This window comes from Oryctolagus cuniculus, chromosome 7, assembly GCF_964237555.1.
Source record: "Oryctolagus cuniculus chromosome 7, mOryCun1.1, whole genome shotgun sequence".
Taxonomy (NCBI): Eukaryota; Metazoa; Chordata; class Mammalia; order Lagomorpha; family Leporidae; genus Oryctolagus; species Oryctolagus cuniculus.
The window spans coordinates 155,616,961-155,642,599 of record NC_091438.1 but is presented as its reverse complement, the minus strand read 5'-3'; the positions used below and the strand labels follow the sequence as shown (position 1 = coordinate 155,642,599).

The following is a 25,639-nucleotide window of genomic DNA, read 5'->3' as shown; positions in this document are numbered from 1 at the left end:
GTGGCACTAGCCTCCTTTGCCCTTTTAAAAAGTGGGTTATCCATTTATTGTTGACTGAAAGCATTCTTTATATATTCTAGATACTTTCAGATATATGAATTGGAAGCATATCTCCTGCTCTGTGCATTGCATTGGTTGTCTTTGAAATTTCTTGGCAGAGTCCATTACAGTACAAACTTTAAAAATGCAAGAGTCCTGTTTTTGTTGTTGTTGTTGTTGTTGTTGTAATTGTTCATATTGTTGGTGTCATATCTAGGAAGCCATTGCCTGGATTAGATTGTAAAAATCTGCTCTTCTTTTTTTTTAGATTTTTTTTTTTATTTGAAAGGAAGAGTTACAGAGAGAGAGAGAGAGAAGGGCGGGGGGATCTTCCATCCGCTGGTTCCCTCCCCTAATGGCTGCAAGGGCTGGAGATGGGCCTATCTAAAGCCAGGAGATAGGAGCTTCTTCTGGGTCTCCCATGTGGGTGCGGGGGCCCAGGGACGTGGGCCATCCTCCACTGCTTTCCAGGACCATAGCAGAGAGCTGGATTGGAAGCTGAGCAGCCAGGACTTGAACCTATGCCCACATGGGATGCCGGCACTGCAGACGGTGGCTTTACCTGCTACGCCACAGTGCCGGCCCTAAAGATCTGGCTCTATGCTGGACAGTTTTAGCTCTGACAAACAGCTCTTTGATTCATTTGGAGTTTATTTTTATGTATGCTGTGCAGGGCGAGTGCCTCCATTCTTTAGAATTCTGGGTGGAGTTCCAGTCTCTGTCCATTTGTCCCAGCACCATTTATTGAGAAGATAACTCTTTCCCTACCAAATCATCTTGGAACCTTTGCCAAAAGTCAAGTAGTCATAACTGGGTAGGTTTCTTTCTGGATCCTCAGTTCTGTTCCATTGATCCATAGCTTGTCTTTGTGCTAGTACCGCTAGTACCACAATCTCGATTACCATAGCTTTGCAGTTCGTTGCACTCTCTTAGGTCTTTCTCTTTTTTTCCATTTATGTAAAAAGCAGAGGTTCACTCACCAGATGCCCGCAGCAGCTGGGGCTGGGTGTGGGCAAGGTTGAAACCAGGAGCCAGCAGCTCTGTCTGGGTTTCTCAAGTGAGTGACAGGGACCCAAGTGCTTGAGCCATCCTCTGCACGGACGGGAAGCTGGAGTCAGGAAGAGATTCGAACCTGGGGCTCTGGTGCGGGATGTGAGTGTCCAAGCCCTGCGCTGACCACACCCTGCTTTGGCCGATGTCAGGACTGTTTAGTCTGTTCTCATCACCGGGCTTTCCTGGCTCGCATACTCCTCTTGTCCCTTACAGACAGAGCGTGTAAACGAGCGTGTAATAGGTCCACAGTGAGCATTTGGCAGGAAGAGGAGGGAGGAAGAAGGATGACCCAGGAAGGCAGGTGATGGAGATGCAAAAGCCGGGTGGCAGGGGTCAGAGGTTCCTGAGCTGGGTGAGCATCCATGTGCTGTTTGGGACTCAGTGAGCCCAGCTGATACTGTGGCCTCCAGTTAGAGCCCTCTGAGTCCCTGGGGGAATCCTGCACTAACAACAGAGGCGCATCCTGGAGGTGACGTTTACTGCCTGAGTTTCCCACATATCAGAACAAAAGGACTCAATATTTTCAAATTGCTCTTCCTAAATTTTCTCTATTAAAAAAAAAAAAAAAAACACAAGAATAAAAGAACAGGTGCCGGCGCCATGGCTCACTAGACTAATCCTCCGCCTTGCGGCGCCGGCACACCGGGTTCTAGTCCCGGTCGGGGCGCCGGATTCTGTCCTGGTTGCTCCTCTTCCAGGCCAGCTCTCTGCTGTGGCCCGGGAGTGCAGTGGAGGATGGCCCAAGTACTTGGGCCCTGCACCCCATGGGAGACCAGGAGAAGTACCTGGCTCCTGGCTTCAGATCAGTGCGGTGCGCTGGCCGCGGTGGCCATTGAGGGGTGAACCAACTGAAAAGGAAGACCTTTCTCTCTGTGTCTTTCTCTCACTGTCCACTCTGCCTGTCAAAAAAAAAAAAAAAAAAAGAAAAGAAAAGAAAAAAGAAAAAGAAAAAAAAAGAATAAAAGAACAAAGGGAAGAGTGAAAGACACCTTCTTAGCCAGTACCAATTATCTTTTTTAAAAAAAATCTTCCTAGGCACTCGCCAAGCTCCCAAAGCAGGCTGAGGCTCAAGGCCTAGGGCAGCTAGTGGAAACACCCACATTCTCCACATTCCTGCAGGCCTCTGCCCTCCTGGGCTCTCAGTGGGGGCTGTCTGGGCTGCAGGGGGGACCGCGGGGGACAGCGTGGTCTGAGTCCAAGGGGCTTCTCTTTCCACTCCTGCAAAACCAGGGCCTGCTCAGCTGACCGCTCCGAGTGAGTCAGAAGCTCAGGTGTCCGTTCCGTTTCTGAGAGATGGCGAGTGCCTCCCGCTATCCCACTACCCCACAGAGGTGCTCCGGTCCGGGGCGGCGCTTCCAGAGCAGGTGTTTTGTAAGAAACCATCCTCCCTGGAAGGTAGCCCCAGCCGAATTCCAGAAGAGTTACTACAGAGATGTGATTCCCGTCTGCAAAACTGTGAGCCCACTTCCTCTTTCACGGAAAGTTCTGCTCTTGGTCAAAGCCAGACATCTCCCCAGGTTGAGCAATCTTGGTTTGGAGCTGGACCAACCCCTCCTGTCTGTGCTGGGGGCCGGACGGGTGAGCTGACTCACTCCCTGGAGCCTGAAAAGTCTGGTGGTGTTCATCTGTTCATCTGGCCAGCGGAAGCATGCAGGTGGCTGAGCCATCGCTGTGGAGTAGGATGCTGGCTGGTGCCAGGCAGGAACTCAAGTAGAGAGAAACTTAGCAGATGCCAAGGGTTCTCAACCCTGCACTGGCTCAGGGGAGAGGGCTCTGAAGGGAGGGGATTGTTCCTGGCCGTCCAGGTTCTGTAAGCTTTGCATGGGCAGTGGTGCAGTTGAAAGGTGAACCTTCAGGATGAACCCTTGGGAGCCCAGCCTCAGGCTCCTGCAGAAGCCACCACTACGGCGGCCTCACTCCACTCCAGTCCTTTGTGCAAGGACCAAGAAGGAGATGGGCAAGGGTGACCCGTACATGGGAAGGCTGTGTTCAACACACACGTGGCAGGGAGCCTGAGTACAAGGGTCTGCTCGAGCCCTGCCCCGTCCCTGTGTGGCCACCTGCATGCCACGTGGACAGCGCAGTTGGAGGAGGCTGTTGGCCTGCAAGACTCTAGTCAAGATCAGAGCAAGTGTGTGGCGCCGTGTTTGCTCATTCTCGGCTGTGTTCAACACATCGTGGCTGTTACGACGGCTCAGCTCCTGGAGAGTTGTGGGAGTAAATGCAGACATTTGTCAAGGGCCCACGGGAGGTCTCAGGCCCTTTCCCCTACAAGGGGGAAAGAGCATGGATCTGACTGGAGCCTGCTGTCATCTTGTGGCTCTAACGTCCTGTTCTTTCCACCTGCCAGTGACTTAACATGACTGCTGCCCACTGAAGTGGAAATGGAGTCCCCTGGCCCCCTGGGCCCCTTCTTTCTCTCTCCCATGTGCAGCTGCAGAGTCTCCGAATGCTGCCTTCAACTGTGACAGAACCCTGAGAAAATGTGAGGGCACCGTGCCTCCCCCGCTGAGACCAGGGGGTGCCGTGAGTCCCAGTCAATGCAAAGGGTTTCTTGTGACATCGGCAGAGGAGCTGGGGACAGTTGTCTGACCCCCCTCCGCATAGCCAGGCACGTCCTAAATGCGGACAGCGTGCGGTCAGATTTCATTTCCTCGATGAACTCAGCCCAACGTGCAGCAGGACCTGCCCCAGTGAGTGGACAACCCGCTGCGTGTTGGACATCGGATGCAGGGCAGCAAAAGTAAAGTCACCCTCAAAGGGATACTGTTCTGTCTTCAGCCACGCGTTCCCTTTCATTAGGGGGAGATATTTAACAAACTTTGGGATGATGCCCAGTGGATGGTGGCAGGAAATTTATAATCCTTGGAGTAACTCAAGAGAAATGCCCTACATGGCTGTAAATGTACGTATACCATCAGTCACTCAACAAACATCTGTTAACTAGGTTCCAAGAATGTGGGCCAGTGCAGGCTTCAGACGGCCTGGTGCTGCCTGCAGGACAATGAAATGAATGTGGGTGCCCAGGGCAGCGGGGCAAAGTCATCTGGGGCTTGTGTAGATTATTCCTGGGCTGCCTAGAGTTTCCAGGGCCAAACTTTGGCCAGTGAGCGATCTGCTAGGATCTGTGGAAGGAGTGAAGGAAGAAAAAACTGCTGGCCACAGGGGTGATTATGTGACCACACCCAGCACCTGCCGGAAGTTGAGGGCACACAGCTCTGGGTTAGGAAGTTGGTTTTTGGAGAGTGTGCAAAGGAGCTGTGGAACCTCAGAGGTCACTGGCTGCATTGGTGTTCCAGAGAGAGGCCGCAGCACAGGGTTGGGAGGGGGCCAGCCTGGGGGAAGCAGAGGTGGGGCCCCTCTGAGTGGCCTCCTGGGAACTCAGCACACAGCTCTGAATGGCCGTGCAGGCTAACCCAGTGCCTCCGTGACCATAGCAGGCGGGAGAAAATGCTGGAGGTTGGTCCCCTTTTGCAGCGGTGTGGGTGCCGCAAGCTTCTGGGCCTGGTTTTGAAAGCTGATGAAAAAAATAATACATTAAACCTGCGTTTGTGCAAAGGAACAGAAGTGGGGTTTTGTTTTCCTAATAGACATTTGGTGTTGCCTTCAGTTTATCTCAGATGTAATTGGGAATCAGGGTCCTAAAATTAATTATTAGTTATCCTGCTGCCTGTCCTCTTAGGGAACCCACAACTTCCTGGGATGACATAGACAAAAAGCCCTTTCTGCCTCTCAGTGAGCGCAAAAGTCATTCCAAGGCTATTTCGTCATCCGTCTTCAAAGGCATATTTGTGCATTTAGGCGCGGGAGCAGCCCAAAATGTTAGAAAACACCGGGCAACATGAAAGAGCTCCTTAATCTGTTGCCTAACCACTGATTTTCTTTGAAAACCCTGAGGGTTTATAACTTCTTTATTTTTAAAAGCAACACTGGCGTTTCAGGGTGCAACACAGTGGAAACTACTCCAGCTGTCGGCGCTGGAGCTGTGGTCAGCAGAAACAGGAGTGGAAGGAAGCAGGTGGAAGTTCTGTGTATTTAGTTATCGATTTTAATTTATTTGAAAGGCAGTGTTACCGAGGCAGAGGGAGATACACAGAAAGAAGGAGCGCTGGTTCACTCCCCAAATGTTCCAAAGAGCCGGGGCTGGGTCAGGCCAAAGCTGGGCCCCTGGGGCTCCATCTGAGTCTCCCGTGGGTAGCCGGGGTCCAAGCACTTGGGCCATCTTCCACTGCGTTGCCAGGCGCATCAGCAGGGAGCTGGATTGGAAATGGAGCAACCGGGGACATGAACTGGTACCTATCTGGGATGCCGGGACCGTAGGTGGCAGCTTAACTTGTTGCGCCACAATGACGACCCCTGGTGGAAGTTCTTTGCCCACACTTTATACCGAGTGCTTTTGTGAATACCGCAACGAAACGGGATGGCCCTGCTTCTCACGGAGGAACACTGCTTTATCCAGTAGATCCGTTCCTACCTGAGTACCGCTCATCAGCAGGGCTGTAGCTGACAGTGAAAGGAATTCCCGGCTCTGGGGTGGTGCTGTTGGTTCTGATAGGCAGTAGTAAAGCTTCCCGGCCACGACCTGTCCAGTTCTGCCCCTGCCCACTGCCTCTAGTGTGGTGTAAGGACCGCCCTGTCTCACGTGGACAGCAGAAACCGCCCGGGTGGTCTCTCTGCTTCTGTCCCGTCCTGACACCTTGCCCTTGCTGGACACTCTTCGTCCACGTGGCTACTGGGGCTGCAGGCGGTCCTGAATCTCTGCCACCCAGTCCCTGACCTCCTCTCTGACTGTTCTTCGCACTCGAGCCGCACGGGCTGCCCTCCCCAGCTTGCCAAGCCCCTGTGGGGAGGTCGGCAGCTCTTCACCCGCCTGGAGCCCACCAACAACTCACTGAGTGCCTTCGACGTGCTGGTGGCTTAGGCAGCAGAGGGCATGGGGTCCAAATGGCCTTCACGGAGCTTCTGTTCTAGTGGGGCGGACTGAGGTGGGTGGGAAGGACCGGGGATGTGTGTGGAGGGCACCGGTGTCTCGGTTAAGTGGGCAGCCCTGGGAAGGCCTGTAGCAGAGCCCTGAAGCGTTCTGTTCATGGTTTCCTAGCTGTGAGCCCACCCTGCCCCCAGCACTCAAGTCCATGGGTGGAGACCTTGCCTTGGCAAAGGCGCCCATTCAGCCTTCTGTATCGATGTTGCCCCACCCTCAGGGTCACCCAACTCTGGGTCAAAAATACTTGGGAAAAACCATGGTGGAGTGCACAGGATAACAGCTCTTTCCACAGTGGTAGGTATCACAAGTAATCCAACAGGCTGGGCGTAGGCTGTGTGCAAACATTGCACCATGTTGCATGTTGCAGATTTGATTTGAGGGATCCACGGGATTTGAGCATCCATGGGTTTTGGTGTCCACAGGTGGTCCTGGAACCACCTGTCCCCCAGGTATTGGTTTGCTGGGGGTGGGAGTGGGACAGATGACTGCACATCCTTTAAAAGCAAATCACAGCCTCCTTCTCGATGGCCATTGTCTGACAGTTTCCCGTTGTTCCTAGAAGGGGACACACTTGAGGACGTTGGAATTGGGGGTTGGGAGGATTCTAAAAAGAAGGGTGTCCCAAGAGGAGGTGTGATGCCAGCGGAAGCAGCTGTTTCTGACAGCCAAGAGTATGATTGACAGCTAGGTGGGGATAAGCTCGGGAGGCAGAGGAGAGAGAGCATCAGGGCCCAGTGAGGGAAGCAGCAGGTGTTTTAGCTAGAAGGGCACATCCCGGAGGAGCAGAGATGCCCGTGGCCCTGTGCGGGTCGCTTTGTGTCCGTCTCGGGCCAGGTGCACTTGTGCTGACATTGGTAAGGATGGGGAAGAAGACCGGATGCAGCACTCGCGCAGGAAGGGGCATCGCTACCGCGGAGATGGTGCTTAACTCGGGACTGCCGTCGCGGAGAGAGATTGCGTCCAGCTCTGGATGCAGGATCACGTGGGGATTTGTAGCGAGGGGCAGAGAGGGACTCAGTGGGTGACAACGGCCGGAGGTAAGGGGAGCAGTCTGCAGTGGCCAGCTGCTGCAGCCGGGCCTTGTGTTAGAAGGGAAGTTGTCTCGATGCGACTGAAGCATTGGAAAAAGAGGACTTCTGGGGACGATTGATTAATCTCTTGGAGGAAATCAAGTTATATTCCTGTTTTACATAATGCCTCAAAGTAAACACAGACAAGAGGAATAGCAAGTGCAAGTGCAAGACCCTCAGGACGTGCGGGCCAAAGTTTGTGTCACCTGGAGGAAGGTTGGTGAACAGCCCCCCCCCCCCCCCCCAGCACCTGCCCAAGCAGGTGAATGAAGGCTGGGCCTTCATTTGCAAATGAAAGAAGCCTTAACTCCAACAATCTGAAACCCTGACTTGTCGCTCCCTGTCTTCGTGGGGGAACGACACAGGACCCTGCATTGTTCTTCTGTCTGCTCGGCCCTCCCCGGGTTTGCTGCTGGTTCTTCCCGGGTTGGCTACTATCCCTTCCACCTCCGTGGAAGGGCGGTTCCCCCTGCCACATTCCCCACTTCCGCGGGGGAGCGGCACACCGCCGGCCGGCTCTCTCGGGGACTGCACAGGTGTTCCCCTTAGGTGTTCCCCTTAGATGTTCCTGGTGCATGCCGTCTCTCTCCTCCTTTATAGTCCTCCTCCGCCAATCCCAACTCGGCTGCCCACACGCCAAGTACGCTACTCTCCTCCAATCAGGAGCGAGTCCTACAGTTTATTGGCTGAACTGGAGGCACCTGTGTAGAAGCTGTTTTCTTCTCCCAGCGCCATATTGTGGGAGAGCAGATGCATAGAATAAGTCTTAATTCCAGTAACTCAGTCTAGTCCGGATTGTTCCCCACACTGACTGTCCCCTCACCTGAGACTTTTGAGCACCAAGGTGTCACTGCAGGTGGAAAATCCCCCTCCTGACCGACCTCGAGTGAGGGTGCGCGAGGGACCGCGTTTGGACTCCGCTGGTTACAATGCCCACGTCCCACATCAGGGCCTGGGTTTGGACGTTGGTGACTCCAGCTGCCTGCTGGAGCGCACCCTGGGAGGCAGCAGGCCCTGGCTCGAGTACCGGGGTCCTAGCCACCCATGGGGAAGACGCTGGATTGAGTTCGCAGGTTTCTGCTCTGTCCTGGCCCAGCCCAGCTCTTGCAGGCATTTAGGGAGTGAACCAGCAGATTAAGAACTCTCTCTACCCACCCCCCTCTCTTTTTCTCAAAAACAAGTGTATAGGGGGCTGGTGCTGTGGCGTAGTGGGTAAAGTCGCTACGTTAAGTGCCAGCGTCCCATATAGGTGCCGGTTCGAGTCCTGGCTGCTCCACTTTCAACCCAGTTTTCTGGTGTGGCCTGGGAAAGCACTGGAAGATGACCCAATTGCTTAGGCTCTTTCTACGCACATGGCAGCCTAGTATGGAGTTCTTGGCTCCTGCTTTTGCCTGACCCAGCCCTGGCCGTGGCAGCTGTTTGGAGAGTGAACCAGCAGATGGAACATCTGTCTGCGTCCCTCCCTCCCTGTTTCCCTTGCTCCCTGACTCTTTCTTTCTTTCTTTCTTTCTTTCTTTCTTTCTTTCTTTCTTTCTTTCTTTCTTTCTTTCTTTCTTTCGACAGGCAGAGTTAGAGAGGTCTGCCTTCTGTTGGTTCACCCCCCAAATGGCCGCTACTGCCGGCGCGCTGAGCCAATCCGAAGCCAGGAGCCAGGAGCTTCCTCCTGGTCTCCCATGGGGTGCAGGGCCCAAGCACCTGGGCCATCCTCCACTGCACTCCCTGGCCACAGCAGAGAGCTGGCCTGGAAGAGGGGCAACCTGGACAGCATCCGGCACCCCGACCGGGACTAGAACCCGGTGTGCCGGCGCTGTTAGGTGGAGTATTAGCTTAGTGAGCCGTGGTGCCGGCCGCTGCCTTTCAAATCAGTGAATCTTTAAAATAAACAAAAGCAAACAAAGCAAAGAACTATCTGCAGCATCTAGTCCAAAGAATTTATTCCTAAGGTATTAAAAGTGCTTCAAAAACTGTAAGAAGGAATACCATAATGCCCCCCCAAAACCACCAAAATCCCATTAACCAACAGACAGATGGGACAACTCACCACCACAAGTCAGAGGTATAGATAAAGCCAAATGATTAAACACTTATTCCAAAGATTTTCATTAAGAATGTGAGACTGTTACAATGTAATAATGGCCTGATGTAAAGTTGTCTCTGAATTCTAAAATTTTTTTTTTTTTTTTTTTTGACAGGCAGAGTGGACAGTGAGAGAGAGACAGAGAGAGAAAGGTCTTCCTTTGCCGTTGGATCACCCTCCAATGGCCGCCGCTGCAGCCGGCGCACCGCGCTGATCCGATGGCAGGAGCCAGGATCCAGGTGCTTTTCCTGGTCTCCCATGGGGTGCAGGGCCCAAGCACCTGGGCCATCCTCCACTGCACTCCCTGGCCATAGCAGAGAGCTGGCCTGGAAGAGGGGCAACCGGGACAGAATCCGGCGCCCCAACCGGGACTAGAACCCGGTGTGCCGGCGCCGCATGGTGGAGGATTAGCCTATTGAGCCACGGCGCCGGCTATGAATTCTAAAATTTTTTAAAAAGTTTTATTTATTTTTTTTGAAAGTCAGTTTCAGAGAGAAAAGAGAAAGGGAGAGAGAGAGAGAGAGAGAGAGAGAGAGATCTTCCGTCTGCTGCTTCACTCCTCAGACAGCTGCAACAGCCAGGGCTGGGCTGGGCTGGGCTGAAGCCAGGAGCCAGGAGCTTCTTCCAGGTCTCCCACGCGGGTGCAGGGTCCCAAGCGCTTGGACCATCTTCCGCTGCTTTCCCAGGCCATAGCAGAGAGCTGGATTGGAAGTGGACTCGAACCAGTGCCCATGTGGGATGCCCGCATTGCAGGGGACAGCTTTACCCACTATGGCACAATGCTGGCCCCTAAAATATGTTTTAAGAAATGTCACCCATAAATGTGGTTAATCTAGGGTGATATCTTTAGAGATACTAGACTTTATTGTGAAAAAAATTTAATTAGCACTTTCACATAAATAAGCATTGCTTAAATTCTTACTTTTTTCCCAAAACTAAGAATGGCAAAGTGAAATGGACTTATCCAGTCGACTTCTCATAGGTAGTATAAACTTTGGCCTAACTTTTTCAAGAATAACAACAACAAAATATTCCAAAGCAAATGGATGGGTTGCCACTGACGTGTTTGGAAACTTCCATTGGTTCGTGTGCTGGCTGAAGCTGGGTGTGGCCGGAAAAGGTGTTCAAGTGACCATGAGGGTCCATCGCCCCAGAACTGACCCTCCTGGCCAGCCTGTGAGCGTTGACCCATGACGTAGGCTCATCTTTAGGCCTCTGTGTGTGTGTGTGTGTGCATGAGTGCGCTTCTCTGTATGTGTCTACACACACACACACACACACACATACACGTCTTCAGACACAGGAGCGTGACGTCATGCTTCACATTTCTCAAGTTAAATAAAAAGGATGTCAGACACTGGCTGCAAAACTCAGCCTCTGGCCTAACAGCAATTCTCCACCCGGCCAACCTTGGGCCAAGATGGGAAGCGGGGGTAATTGTGTTAGAGATCAGCTTTCCCAGGGAGCAGAAAGAATGCAGGGGATGGGAGACAAAGCCCTGCGTCTGAATGCTGCTGTCATTCATAAAAACGCCCTTTGTCCATTCAGAGCCGGTGTAGTGCTGGGCTGGGGGTCTGGGCCAGCAAAGAAGGAGACAGAAATTTTATCAGGTCAGCTTTCAGTGAGCTGAGTGTTCCGTGAAAGAACCCAGACCAACTGCACTCAGTACCTGATTTTTTTTTTTTCCCATCAAGGGTTGTTGAAGTGGAGTTTCCATGTAATAAGTGGTTTTGCAGAGCAGCCCCAAACACACTTAAAGGTGGATGCTTTCATCACCAAGTTCAAATGAGGGGAAGGAAAGGGACTGGGCAGTTGGTTTTTTAACAGGGACGACGAGGGAGCTTCCAGAAGTTCATGGAAAGATGGAATTCAAGGGTCCGTTTATTTTTATGTGAATCATTGTGAAATCTTCCAAAAGTTCATAGAGAATGTATGTTATAAGAAAACTATGTATGGATTTTAACAGTTTTTACTCAAAATCTTTTTAAGAAGACTTTTTGTTTTTGAAAGGGAGTAACAGAGAGAGAGAGTCCATCCGCTGTTCACTTCCCAAATGCCTGCAACAGCTGGGGCTGGGCCGACTGGAGCCAGGAGCCAGGAGCTCCCTCCAGGTCTCCCTTGTGGGTGGCGGAGACCCAGCCTCTTGGGCTGTCACCTTGGCCTCCCCCGGTGCACATTAGCAGAAATCTGGCCCAAGCAAAGGTCAAGCCCAGGCCCTCCAGCATGGGACGCAGGCACCCCAAGGTGTCTTGTCTGCTGTACCAAACACCCACCCCTCCACGAGCTTTTTCAAGTACCCTGGTACTTGCCAGGCAAAATTAGATGTTTCCCTTGAGCTCCACAATTAAATTAAACAGCTGCCCAGAACAGAGTCCTCGTTCTTTGTGGGAGCCAGTCAGAACTTCAGTCCCCACCCCCACAGGTGGCCAGGAGGGGAGGCAAACCCTGTATTTGCATGCACCCCTTTTCTCCCAGATAAAAAAAATCAATGCACGTGCCTAAGCAGCGCCTCCACAGCCTTTGCTCGGCAGCTGGATTCGGGTTTGAGATGGAAAGAGGCGGCGCACAGAACAAACAAACAGCCTCTTGGGGCTTCCTCCCTCTGAGCATCAGCGAAGACGTTATGATCAAATATTTAGTAACCGGGCCTTTGGATGCGTTGTCTCAGCAGGCAGGAAGTGAGGGGTTTTAAGGCGAGGGCGGGCCCTCCTTGGAGCACTGCCTGGGTGCGAGCAAACAGCTGCTTGTTGGCTTTCCGGGCAGCCCCTCCCTCCGGGCAGCCCCTCCCTCCTGTTCCTGGCGTGCCGTGACTTGCTTACTTTGCAGCTGTAGTTAGTCACGGAATTTCCAGAGCCCCCGGAGTGTGGGGAGGAAGCCATGGCCAGTGAGTCAGATTTCTGACTCGTGGAGAGGGTTATTGGGTGTTAGGAGACGGTGCTTGGACGCAGCCGTGACGAGTTCGGATCATTGCGACAGAGGCTGGGGAGGGCACGGGCGCTGTCCCCTCTCTCCCTGCCCTAGTTCATTGTTGCTCTAACAGAATACGTATGGCTGCGTAATTGATAAAGAAGAGAGGTTTATCTGGCCCTGGGATGGGGAGGTGGGGACATCCGCGGGGCGAGGGCCCTCTTGCTGCATCGTGGTGGTGGATGGAGGGCGACCCAGGGAGAGCAGAGCTGGTGCACACACGTGGGTCTCTTCCTCTTCCTATGAGGCCACGAATGCCAGCAAGGGGGCCCCGCCCTCGGGACCTCATCTGGCCCTTATCATCTCCCAGAGATGTGTATCATCCACCCGTGAGTATGTGGATTCGAATTCCAGCACACGAAATCTACAAGAGACTTTCAGACCTCATGCTCCCTGGTGGTGGGACTCGGCGTGCTCCCCCAGTCCAGCAATCCCATGCTCCACTGGGAGCCACCCAGTCATTCATCCAGATGTGAATACAGGCAAGCCAGGGGCAGCGAGGTGCCTTAATAGAGCCCCCCCCCTTTTCTTTAAGATCTTATTTATTTGAGAAGTAGAGTCACAGACAGAGAGAGAGGTCTTCCATCACTGGTTCACTCCCCAAATGGCCACAATGGCCAGAACTGAACTGATCTGAAGCCAGGAGCCAGGAGCTTCTTCCGGGTCTCCCATATGGGTGCAGGGCTCAAGGACCTGGGCCATCTTCCAGTGCTTTCCCAGGCCATAGCAGAGAGCTGGATTGGAAGAGGAGCAGCCGGTACACGAACCAGCGCCCGTATGGAATGCTGGTGCCGCAGGCAGAGACGTAGCGCACTACGCCACAGCGCCGGCCTCTTCCTAGAGCTCTTGATGCACTGGGTGTTCTCTTGTCTCAGTACCTGTAAGTACCTGGCTGCCCCTCTGTAGACAACGACTCTCGCTGTAGAAGAAGAGGTTCCCTACCCATGAGGTCTGGGGTCAGAACAACGATTCCAACCATGCCAGTGGACAGTGGTCCCAGAATCGGATGGAGAGAAGGCTGGATTTTAGTAAGACGGGGCTGGGCGTTTGGTGGAGCAGTGAAGGTGCTGTTTGGGACTCTGCCTTCCGTACGGGAGGCCAAGGTTGAGTCATGGTTCTGTTTCTCCAGTCTGGCTTTCTCCTTATGTGTACTCTGGGAGGGAGGCAGCAGGTGTCCCTGCCTCCCATGTAGGAGACTCTGATGGAGCTCTTGGCTCCTGGCTTTGACCTGCCTCAGCCCTGGCTATTGCAAATCTTTGGAGAGTGAACCAGAGGATGGGGGATCTCTCTCTCTCTCTCTGTATTTCAAACAAATTAAATAAATATATAAATCCAAAGTAATAGATGGAGACTCACTTTGGGACTCTGACTCAGTAGGTTTGCAGGGAGCCTGGAAATTGGTTTGTTGGGAAATCTTTCCAGGTGACTGTTACGTAGTGCCCAGGCCCACATGATACTCCGCTGCAGGAAATCCTTGCATGAGATAGCACCAGAAAAATAGAAGAATCTGGTTCTTTATTGAAAAGGATGTGCACTCCCCGCCCCACCCTGCCTCATACCGGGGGACCCCAGGGAGGGACAGGCTACCTCTGCTTTCTGTGTCTCCATCTTCCTTGGCTTTGTGGTGGATTCAACCAGGCCAATGCCAGAGGGGCCTGGAGGAGGATGGTTTGATTCGTGGCCCAAAATAAAACAGAACAAAGACAAAAGCCCTTGAACTGATGGTAGCTGGCCGCTTAGGTCTGCGCCACACAGTTTTCCAAAAGTCCTTACTCCGTCTTTCTTCTCTAGCCGTCACGTCCCTGCCGGAAGACGAGGTTGTGACTCCGGGTGTGGACGGTGGCACGGGACTCACAGGGGTAGAAGATAATGTGGTGACCAGAGGCGCCAGGGAAGATCACTCAGAGCCTCACGGTGTCACAGCTCTGGTGAGTGTCCCGGGAAGAGAGGAATTTGCCCCACAGGCACAGACCACGCACAAGGGTATTGTGTGAACGAACAATGTGCGTTCGTGTGTGGAATCAGCATGAGCCACCACTCGAAGGCGTAAGTGCGAGGCTCGCAACAAGAACTACTTCCCGGTGTCATCCAGTTCGCAGGTCGCTAGCGTGCTGGTCTCAGGTGATTTGAGAGCCTAGGCCGGGGCCTCTCAGACTGGTGAGGAATGAGGTTCTTCCAATGAGTTAAAAGTCATTTTTCAATACAGTAAAAGTCTCCTTGGATGTTGCAGCGATGTCGTTGCTGTAAAAGTTTCTAACCACGTGTTCTGAGTGTCTTTACAATGTATTTATTTGAGTTTATTTGAAAGGCAGAGTCACAGGAGAGACAGAAGCAGATCTTCCATCTGCTGATTCTCTCCCCCAAACCGCTGCCAAGGTCTGGGCTGCACCAGGTCAAAGCCAGCCGCGAGGAGCTCCAGCTGGGTCTCCCACGTGGGTGGCAGGGGCCCAGGTACTCAGACCTTCTCCTGCTGTTTTCCCAGGCCCATTAGCAGAGTAGCCAGGACGGAAACCGGCACTGCCTTATGAGATGCCAGCAGTGCCAGTGGTGGCTGAACACCTGTGCCCCAGGGCCAGCATGCGGGGTTCTCCATTTCTTATCTCCCTGTAGACCAGTAGCCAACATGGAGTAAACTGATCCCCAGGCCACATGGGTGTCCACTGTGCAGATTCTCACTGGACGTACTCCTAGCCCAATGAACGGTAGCTAACGCCTACGTCTTTAACTTGTATCACTGGGATTCCCAGGGCTTGGAACTTGCTGCCAGCAAGGCACACACTCCTCAGCACGTCTTTAACATTGCAATAAACAGGAAACGTGAAATTTCCCATCTTCAGGAAAAGATGCTGGTTGAGGTCTTGCATCCCACCAGCGGGGCCTGGGCTCTGATGCAGCTTCCTGCTGCTGCGGATGCTGGGAGGCCTTGGTCACGGCTCCGGGACTTGGGCTCCTGCCACCCAGGAGTGAGACGCCTGGAGTGGGTTCCAGGCTCCCAGCTTGGGCCCCTGGCGGTTGTGGGAATCTGTGGAGTGAACCAGTGGCTAGGAGCTCTCTCTTTGTGTCTGTTTCTCTCTCTTTCTGCCTCTTAAATGATTTTTTTAAATTACCACCTGAGCCATTTTTAAGGATGTAGTCAGTAGTGTTAAGTATATCCCCTTTTTCGTCTTGCAGAATGGAAACTTCCCACCTACTGAGCACTGACACCCCAATCCTCCCAGCCCCAAGCACCCACCATTCTGCTTCACTATGAATTTGACTACTCTGGGTACCCTAGACGTGGGATCATACGCAGTTTTTATACTTCTTCTTTTTTTTTTTTTTTTGACAGGCAGAGTGGACAGTGTGAGAGAGAGACAGAGAGAAAGGTCTTCCTTTGCCGTTGGTTCACCCTCCAATGGCCACTGCGGCCGGCGCACCGCGCTGATCCGAAGCCAGGAGCCAGGTGCTTCTCCTGGTCTCCCATGGGGTTCAGGGCCCAAGCACTTGGGCCATCCTCCACTGCACTCCTGGGCCACAGCAGAGAGCTGGATTGGAAGTGGAGCAGCTGGGACTTGAACCAGCACCCATATAAGATGCCAGCACTGCAGGCGGTGACTTTACCCTCTACGCCACAGCAATGGCCCCGGTTTTATTCCTGTCTCCACCCTTGTTTCTTTTTGTTTGTTTCCTTGTTTCCACTTTCAATTTCTCCATTAAATACTTGACATATTTATGCCACTGTAAACACTTTCCTGTTATAAGGCAGGGTGTATATATATATATATTAAGATTTTATTTACTTATTTGAGAGGTAGAGTTATACACAGAGAGAGAGAGAGAGAGAGAGAGAGAGAAAGGTCTTCCATCCACTGATTTACTCCCTAAATGGCTGCAACGGCTGGAGCTGGGCTGATCCGAAGCCAGGAGCTTCCTCCAGGTCTCCCGGGTGGGTGTGGGGGCCAAGCACTTGGGTCATCTTCTAGTGCCTTCCCAGGCCATAGCAGAGAGCTGGATCAGAAGAGGAGTCAGGGCACGAACTGGCACCCGTATGGGATGCCGGTGCTGCAGGCAGAGGCATAGCCCACTATGCCGCAGCACTGGCCTCTAGGGTATGTATTTAACACATCAGGCTTGGCTTTCTATTTTGCCTCATTTGCATCTCCCTTAGGTGCCAACAAATGCAGAGAGTGTTACAAGCCATCACTTCGAGGATCACTCATTCCTGCACAGCACAGTCCCTGCCCATAAAGAGAGCCAGAAACCAACGACCCCAAATGCGGCTACGAGTCGGTCCATGGGTAAGAAACCATTTGTGTCAATAGGGGCTGATTGACTCATGCATAATTGGTGCATTCCAGAAGCTGATGAATAGATGTGATATCATCAACAGAGAACTCTGGAGCGCCGAGAGGGAGTTCTGATGGAGCAGATTCAGAATTAAATTTATTGGGCTGCTGAACATTTCTCTCCACCTTGAGAGAGAACCAGTGATAATGCTCCTATAAGGGCAAGTGAAGTAGCTACTGATTTGCATTGTTGACCCTAAGCTGGTGTAGTGCTGCTCTAAGAACTTGGTGTTGACAACCAAGGTTGCGAAACTCAGTCAACCTATGTACATCTTTTTTTTTTTTTAATATTTATTTATTTGAGAGCTGGGGTTACAGAAAGAGGGACAGAGAGAAAAGTCTTCCATCCGCTGGTTCACTCCCCAAATCAGATGCCCACAACGGCCAGAACTGGGCTGATACAAAGCCAGGAGCCAAGAGCTTCTTCTGGGTCTCCCACACAGATGCAGGGGCCCAGGCACTTGGGCCACTATCTACTGTTTTCCCAGGCCATAGCAGAGAGTTGGATTGGAAGAGGGGCAGCCAGGACTCGAACCTGCGCCCATATGGGATGCTGGTGCTGCAGGCAGAGGCTTAGCCCACGACACCACAGCACTAGCCCCGTACCTATGTAAATCTTAACAGATTCTAGGCTAATAGTTACCATCTTCCATTGGATTCATGTCCATACACATGGAACAAGGGTCTGCTCTGAGCCAGTCTTGCCAGGATTTGGGGTTGTACCTGGGATTCTCAGTTGGCACCTGCTGTGTGTGAACGGAACACCTGGAAGGCAAGCGCGGGAGGAGACCTTTGTGTCTTTGCCATCACTGTGGTGTTTAAACCATCACGGATGAGAATGAGGAGCAGTCCTGAGAGTTGCCAGGGGCAGGGGAGGGAAGATTGAGGGGTTTGTGTTGAATAGGCACAGAGTGGAAATTTGGTAAGCCTCAAGCGGTTCTGTAGACGGATGCTGGTAATGAACTGTATGCTGAAAATGGTTAATTTAGCAAATTTCATATTCGCTGTGCATCACCACGATCTTTTGAAAGTTTCATTAAGTGCTTTGAAGTAAACCCGAACGCTTGCTGCAAGCGGTTAAAGGAAAGATTAACATTTGGACATCAGAGAGAGCCAATGGGGTAATGCAAGAAAGACGAATCAGCGGAAGTGGCCGTTGGAGAGCTTTTCAACATTTTTAAGAATCGCTCCTTTGAATGGGGTTGACAACTAATCAGCAGCAGAAATGAGAAGTTCCGTGTTGAGACCATTTCTGTCGTGATAGACGCCTCTCTTCCAGCAAAAGCAAATTCTTGCTTGCCTGGGACATCCTCTTTTCTGCCTTCCTTCTCCTGCCCCACCCTGTCAGAAACAGCGCCACCCTGAGGCGCATCCGCGTTACTTCTCATAATCTCACGATGATTTCATGCGTGAGTTAAAGTCAGTTACAAGCAGTCAGTGTTTTCAGAGGGCATTTGATTGGGGCAGCAGATGGCTGCTTTTCCCTTGGCACGCCCAGGGTTGTTCACACGTATGACCCATGTTCACGGTCACGGTCAGCGTAATTGGGAGTGAGCTGTAGAGGACAGAACCGAGAAGCTCGGAATTCCTACCAAAGTTTCCCCAACTCACTCTATTTTTGGTCATCTGTTTCTTATGCAATGGTGTCTCTGGTGAAGACAGTGCTGTGCTGTGTGTCTGACGCTGGCAGCCCCCGTGTTAGGACATGGTCAGCACGCGACTGGCCCATCCCTGCCAGTAGCTGACTTCCAAGGATGACATTTTGGGCGTTGACTCGATGATGCCTTCGTCTGGGAGGGCTCCGCGCCTGCAGTCTCCCAGCTGTTTTCCAGGATGGGATAGCACGGGCAGCGTGAGGCTCCCGAGCCAGTGAGGGTCTGGGACCGTGAGCTCAACTCACGCAGGAAGAGCTGTGACCTGGGGCCCCACCCAAGGCCCTCTTGAGAAGGCGCCTGTTTACAGGAGAGTCTCGGCACAAAGCTTGTTTCAAACCCAACCTCCAGGAAAATCAAGCATCTTTTAGATGATACTTGGGCTAATTTTACCTTTGGTTAGAAAAATGTTTGAACATACGGGATATTTTGTAAACCGCGAGCCAAGATTTTAGGGAAATCTTGACTGATTATTCTTTCTCTCTAATTTCTCATGAGATCAAAGCATTTTGACTTTTTCCCCATCTGCAAACTAGGAAAACAACCACCTTTCATTGGAGTTAAGAACTCAGTTATAAAGAGATTGTTGGGAAAAACAAAACAAAATGCCTTTGGGTTTTGTTGTTGTTGTTGTTGTTTAAAGATTTATTTGAAAGGCAGAGTCACAGAGAGAGGGAGAGATAAAGAGAGATCTTCCATCCACTGGTTCACTCCCCAAATGGTACCAGTGGCTAGAGGTGGGCTAATCCAAAGCCAGGAGCCAAGAGCTTCCTCTGGGTCTCCCACTTGGGTGCAGGCGCCCAAGGACTTGGACCATCTTTTGCTGCTTTCCCAGCCACATCAGCAGGAAGCTGGATTGGAAGTGGAGCAGCCGAGACTTGAACCAGTGTCCTTATGAGATGGTGATACAGATGGCAGCTTTACCTGCTACACCACAGGACCGGCCCCAACACCTTTATTTTAAAACAGGAATTATGTAAACTTTCCCAAAAGAACCTCGTAATGGAGAATATTCACATTGTAGCTACTGGACTAGGTTTGACCATGACAGAGACCCTAGAACAAGAGTGATATAAATAGGGGCTGGCGCTGTGGCGTAGCGGGAAAAGCCTGCAGTGCTGGCATCCCATATGGGCACCAGTTCAAGTCCCGGCTGCTCCACTTCTGATCCAGCTCTCTGCTATGGCCTGGGAAAGCAGTAGAAGATGGCCCAAGTCCTTGGGCCCCTGCACCTGCATGGGAGACCTGAAAGAAGCTCCTGGATCCTGGCTTTGGATTGGCTCAGCTCTAGCCATTGTGGCCATCTGGGGAGTGAACCAGCTGATGGAAGACCTCTCACTCTCTCTCTCTCTCTCTGCCCCTGCCTCTCTGTAACCCTGCATTTCAAACAAATAAACAAATCTTCAAAAAAAAAGTTTTATAAGTGAAAATGCCATATTCTTCCATTCAGTTTTCTGGGCGGATTGCTGCTCTCTGACATTGGATTTTGCTACCAAACAGGAATCAGGGAACAGAAACCGAGAGGTGCATCACAGTCCTGGTCCCCTTTCCCCAAACTGAAGCATTGTTCTCAGTGAGCAGAGGCCTTCATCATGGTCTCTGACTTTTCCATGATTTTTTAAAAAAGATTTATTTATTTATTTGAAAGTCAGAGATAGAAGGAGAGGCCTTCCATCCACTGGTTCACTCCCCAGTTGGTTGCCATGACTGGAGCTGCACTGATCCAGAGCTGGGATCCAGGAGCTTCTTCCGGGTCTCCCACACAGGTGCAGGGACCCAAGCACTTGGGCCATCTTCTGCTGCTTTCCCAGGCCACAGCAGAGAGCTGGATCAGAAGAAGAGCAGCTGGGACTTGAACCGGCGCCCGTATTGGATGCCAGCACTGCAGGTGGTGGCTTTACCTGCTATGCCACGCCGGCTCCTCCAAGATCTTGGCGTTGGGCTAGGAGCCCACAGCTCAGAATTCCCTTGCTGCCTTAACCGCTGAAACATTTGAATCATTCGTTTAGGACATCTGTGTTTTCTTGGCTCTGCTTTCTAACTTGGGTGAGGAAAAGTACATAATAATACAGAAGTGCTGTGGACCCATAGTGGGGAAGAAGCCCTCATAAATGTGATAATAGTAGCTATAAAGTCAGTTTCATGTCAGAGCCTGCTTATGAATTCCTTCCAGTTTATTTAGGAAATTATCTTTTTTCGCTTGTGTTTAGTCACTTTCCACTTAGGGTAAATTCATCTTTTGCCAGTTGTTAAATTATAGTTATTAAATCCTAATAATTCCATATCATTACATCTCTCTCTTTACAGAGAAAGCGGGTGAAGAGCCAGACACAACCATTGAGAAAGGTGGGTTAGAGTTTGCTGTCAAAATATTCTTATGGGAGTTGAAAAATGTTTTTCTTTGATCTTGGCGGTGAATTCCACTCTTTCCTAGATTGTAGTCAGCGAGAGCAGAATAGAAATCTCCCGAGAATACATTTCGGGGAATTCCCTGTGTTGGAAAATAAATAAACCACAAACGAATATATTCCCTTAATGACAGATGTGGAGAATGGCCTCCTATCACAACTTATTGTCATTGAGGATGAATTTAGAAGCCAATTGAATAGCGGTATACGAACATTACCCAATAATTAACCGTGAAGCTGGTGCGAGTGTTATGCTTGATAGATCTGAGACCCCGAAATCTTTCCATTCAGGAGGTGGGATTTATCCAGTCCAGGATTTCTCTTCTTGTAAGTCAGCTTCCGCTGGATACAGGCAGAACAACTTGGAAGGCTGTTGTGTACAGTGGGGCAGTGGCATTGTTTAGGTGTCTCGTTTTATTGCAGGTGCATTTTTAATCTGGGACTCATGCTTTTTTGTCCCTTTTCCTTCAGGTGGTTTGGCGACAGTGACGCTGGTTGGAATCATAGTTGGGGTCTTACTAGCCATCGGCTTCGTGGGTGGGATCGTCATCGTCGTTGTGCGGAAAATGTCGGGAAGGTACTCGTAAGTAAATAACTTACGCCCACGTGACAGGTCCCCGAAGGCCATTGCGTCTGGAGCACAGACCCTTGGACCTCTCTGTAAAGGTCACGTTCAAGAGCCTCCTAGCTCTGCAAGTGGGGCATCAGAAGTTTCCCCAGAACAGATGTTGGCTTAGACCTTGTAAGGTTCCAAAACAGAGTCAGAGCCAGAGATGGCTCATAAGTTGACTTCTGTTGAGATCTGACCAAATATAATCTTAATTTTCCAACTAACTGAACTTGAAAGAAAACCCAAACCAAGTTTTAACTTGAACCTAATCGCCCTGCCTCCAGCCATCACAGCTGCGTGGTTATTGGCAAAGCACCTGTCATGGAGCCAAGACCCCGTTCTCAGGAAGAATCCCGCGGGGCATGGGACCTTCCTCACCCGAATCTCTCCTTACACATGGTTCTGTTCACCTGGCATTGCCTTCAGATGAGGGCAAGGAATTCTCTCTCCTTATTGAACATCTTTAAGGATTCAGATATTCAAGTTCATGGTCGGAGGGCAGCCTTCCTGGTTTCTACTGAGGAGATGATACATCTGACAGCCGATGCACAGGTTGGGGGTGGGGCGGGGTTGATGATCTGTCATGTTCAGAAATGCCCGGGGCTCTGATTCTGGCTGGATGAGGACTGAACGTGGAGGAGGAATGAGAGGAGAGGGGCACAGGGCCCCAGGATGGGAAGATGCGGAGAAATGGACAATAGGAACCGTGACTCATGGGGCCAGCGAGAGACGTGAGCAGCTGTCGCCTGTTGCTTTGTTTTCACAGGCCCTGAAGAGCTGAAAGGCCGTGCCCTCCTGACAACCTGCTGAAAACAGAGTTCCTGACGCCCCCCGTCCCCGAGCTCGCGGGAGAAGATGAGCCGCAGAAAACTCCACGGCGACCCCTCTGCCTGCCAGAAACGACCGAAGAAAGGAAAAGTCGCACACGACTCGGCTCCCTCCTCTAAGCATTTGCCTTTTGAAATTTTTTTAAACGTAATTAAAAAAAAAAAAAAAGTTGATAGAAAAGACAACATGCATAGGAAACGGAGCAAAACTATGTGAACTACTGAGTGCTGAGGCCATGTCCCCCAGTCCGTGTTAGAGGCTGTCATCGCGTCTGCGCTCTGCTGTTGTGAAATGCGGAGGAATGGTCCCATGTTCATACCAGGAGGGTGCTCGGGCCGGTGCTGCTGAGCTGGTGGAGTGCGCTCGCTCCAGGCTGCACGGGTCTGGTTTTGATTTTTTTTTTTTTTAAAGCCTGATTGAGTGTGTGAATAATCAAGTAGAAAATCTAAACTTGGATGCTGTGAGCAACGGTCCAGATGATTTATCAGAGGCATCCATTTCCGACCGTAAACAGGAAGTCCGCACTCTGGGGGAGAAGGCGCGTGGGTTCTCAGAGCAAGGCCACCAGGCGGCCTCCGGGCCAGCGTTGACTTGATCAGATGAGCTCCTGTCTGTGCCCCGGCTTCCCTCGGGCGGTGGGGAGCGGAGTGAAGGCAGCAGCCTCCTCTCTTGCCATGGTGCTCGTCCTGCGGATGGGCTGTCTGGCTCTGGAATATGGAGACCTCGGCCCCATGGGGTCGGAGGCTCCCGTGTCCCAGAAACCAAGAGTCGTGTTGGCCGCCAAGCAAAAAGAGATCCTGTGTGTGCCTCTGGCGTGGAAATAGAAGCCGCCGGCTTGTTAGCATTTTCTGTCTGCCCCCAGGGAAAGAGAAGGCGAGAAAGACATAATCGTATGCCATAGGAAGGTACTGCAAAAAGGTTTTAGAAAAATGGAATTAAAAGATGAGTGTAGTGCAAAAAAAAATTTGAGATTCATGAGTGGTATTTGGATAATACGCATTTTCCAGGAAATGTATGAAGACCTTGCCTGTCAATTTAAATAAAAAAAGTCCGGGTTCGACACCTGGACGTCAGCCGATAGAGAGAAGGCGCCTTGGAAGAGCTTCACATTTCCATCACCTGCCGTCTGCTCATTCCGATTCTTGAACAGGAGTGAGGAATACTGTCCGTTTCTCCCTCCCTATCCCCCCGCCCCCGCCACGGTGGACAACAGCAGCCCGCCCTGAGTCACACACTGGACTCGGTGCCTGCTGGAACAGGACTCTGGGTTTCTTGGTCACATCTGTGTTGGTGTGCAATGCAGTGTAGACATGTTTTCAAATAAAACAGATGCTTGTGTAAAGAATGAGTCAGACCTTTGATTGGAGGTCTCTCCGGCGTCTGGGGCACACTTGAGAGCGTCTCGGGGTGAGATTATAACTTGTGTAAACACACGTCTGCTGACCTGCCCGAGTGCGAGTTAGAAGCGACCACAGGGGCTTCACCCGCGGAAAGGCAGGCAGCCGCACCCCCCAGCCGGCCGCGGGGCTGAAGGTCAAGCAGAACAGGTGGGGAGACCAGCGGTGCCTGCAAGGTTGTGCTGGGCTCTGGGCTTCTCATGACTGAGGAGGGGAGCCAGGCGGGGTGGGGGGGCACCTGCCAGTCTTGCACCTGCCAGTCCTCCTGCTTGAGGCTTGGCTACCCAAGACCAGAAGGAAATAACCCCTGGGAGGTTGGCTCCAAGTGCCTCAGGGCCTGGGGGGCAGCCTGTGGCCTAGAATTCCTTTGTGGGAGGCCCCCTGCCCTGCCCAGCCCCACCTCACTGCTGCAGGGGGTTCCCATTGTTTGCCCAGTTCCCCTCCCTGCCATCCCTGTCCCCACCAAGAAAGGTCGGGCACTAGGAGCAGATAAGCAGTTAGCAGTGTGCCTTCCTCAACATAAGTACATGTGGGGTATTCCTTATCCAAAATGCTTGGGACCCCAGAAATGTTTCCAGCTTTTTTTCCCTCCCCTTCCCTCCCCTTCCCTCCCCTCCCCTCCCCTCCCCTCCCCTCCCCTCTCTTTTCCCCTCCCCTCTCCTCCTCCCCCCCTCCCTCCTTCTCCCTCCTCCTCCCTCCCCCTCCCTCCTCCCTCCTCCCTCCTCTCTCCTCCCTCCTCCCTCCTCTCTCCTCTCCCTCTTTAATATTTACATAGACTTTACTGGTTGAGTTCTGGTCCAAAAATCTGAAGTCCAAATGCTCCAAAATCAAACTGTGCTAACACGATACATTTCAGAGTTCAGGTGCTTTTCTTTCTTTTCTTTCCTTTTTTTTTTTTTTTTTAAATGTATTTGAAAGGCAGAGTGTGATGCAGAGAGGTAGAGAGAGGTCTTCCACCTGCTGGTTTACTCCCCAAATGGCTACCACAGTCAGGGCTGGGCTAGGCTGAAGCCAGGAGCCAGAAACTCCATCCAGATCTCTCACGTATAGAGCAGGGGCCCAAGCACTTGAGCCACTGCGTCCCAGGCATCTTAGCAGGAAGCTGGATCAGGAGGGGAGCAGCCGGGACGTGAACAGGCACTCCAGTGGGGGACGCTGGCATCCCAAGGGGCAGTTTAACTTGCTGCCCCAGATACCTGCCAGGATTTCAGGTTGATTCGAGATGTCTCACCTGTGCCCGTGCAGACGCGGAGCCTGCTGAATCGCCAGCAGTCAGGACCGTTTCACCAGCTGCGAGGGCGACGCCCTGGTCCCTTTGGGCTCCTGGGCCCCGGTAACTCAGGTGAGTCATTTCCCTTCTTGGGGCTCCGGCTTCTCCCTAAGAACCCCCGTGAGACAGTTCAGAGAGCATCCTGTGGAAAACAAGCCGCGTCTGCCCAGACGTAAAGAGGTGTGTCAAGTCCAAGTTCATGTTCCACTCCGCCCCTCCCCCGGAGATGATTAGAAACCACCAGAGCTGCCGAGGGTACCAGGACTAGGGGAGCTGTCTCCAGCCACGTCTCCATCAGGAACAGCCAGGCCCTGGGCAGTGCTGGAGTCATTCGCCCTGACTTAACGCCTTGCTTTTTTTTGTATATATATACAGAAGATCAATTTTTATATATATATATATATATATATACAGAAGATCAATTTAGCATACATTAAGTAAAGATTTCAACAGTTTGCACCCACACAGAAACACAAAGTGTAAAATACTATTTGAGTACTAGTTATAGCATTAATTAAACACCTAAGAGTAATTGTGTATTAATTACAGAGTTCAACCAATAGTTTCAAGTAGAACATAAAAAATACTAAAAGGGTAAAGTATTAAGTTCTTTTTTTTATTTTTCTTTTTTTTTTGTTTGTTATATAGTTTTTTTTTATTTAATAAATGTGAATTTACAAAGCGCAACTTTTGTATTGTTGTGGCTCCCCCCCCCAACCTCCCTCCCTCCCGTGGGCCTCCCCTCTCCCACTCCCTCTCCCATCCCGCCCTTCATCGAGTTTCATTTTCAATCACCTTCATATACTGAAGATCAACTTAGTATATACTAAACAAGGATTTCAACAGGCTGCACTCACACAACCGCACAAGGTATAGGGTATTGTTCGACTAGTAGTGTTGTTTTTAAGTTTCATAGTAGAACATATTAAGGACAGAGATCCTACGTGGGGAGCATGTAC

At 51.5% G+C, this 25,639-nt stretch overlaps 1 protein-coding gene across 2 annotated transcripts in view; it reads left to right on the top strand.

Annotated features, from left to right (window-relative positions):
* Positions 1-23,358, top strand: part of PDPN (podoplanin) — a 32,511-nt gene extending 9,153 nt beyond the window's left edge. The window contains exons 2-6 of one of the 2 annotated variants that reach the window (XM_008275368.4): positions 13,982-14,118; positions 16,338-16,467; positions 20,475-20,513; positions 21,047-21,152; positions 21,952-23,358. In XM_008275368.4, coding sequence (XP_008273590.2) covers positions 13,982-14,118; positions 16,338-16,467; positions 20,475-20,513; positions 21,047-21,152; positions 21,952-21,958 — 419 coding nt within the window. In that variant the 3' untranslated portion in view covers positions 21,959-23,358. Of the gene's footprint in view, positions 1-13,981; positions 14,119-16,337; positions 16,468-20,474; positions 20,514-21,046; positions 21,159-21,951 lie in introns of both variants that reach the window. The other variant, XM_008275367.4, reaches the window with a different exon arrangement.
* The last annotated feature ends 2,281 nt before the right edge of the window (positions 23,359-25,639 follow it).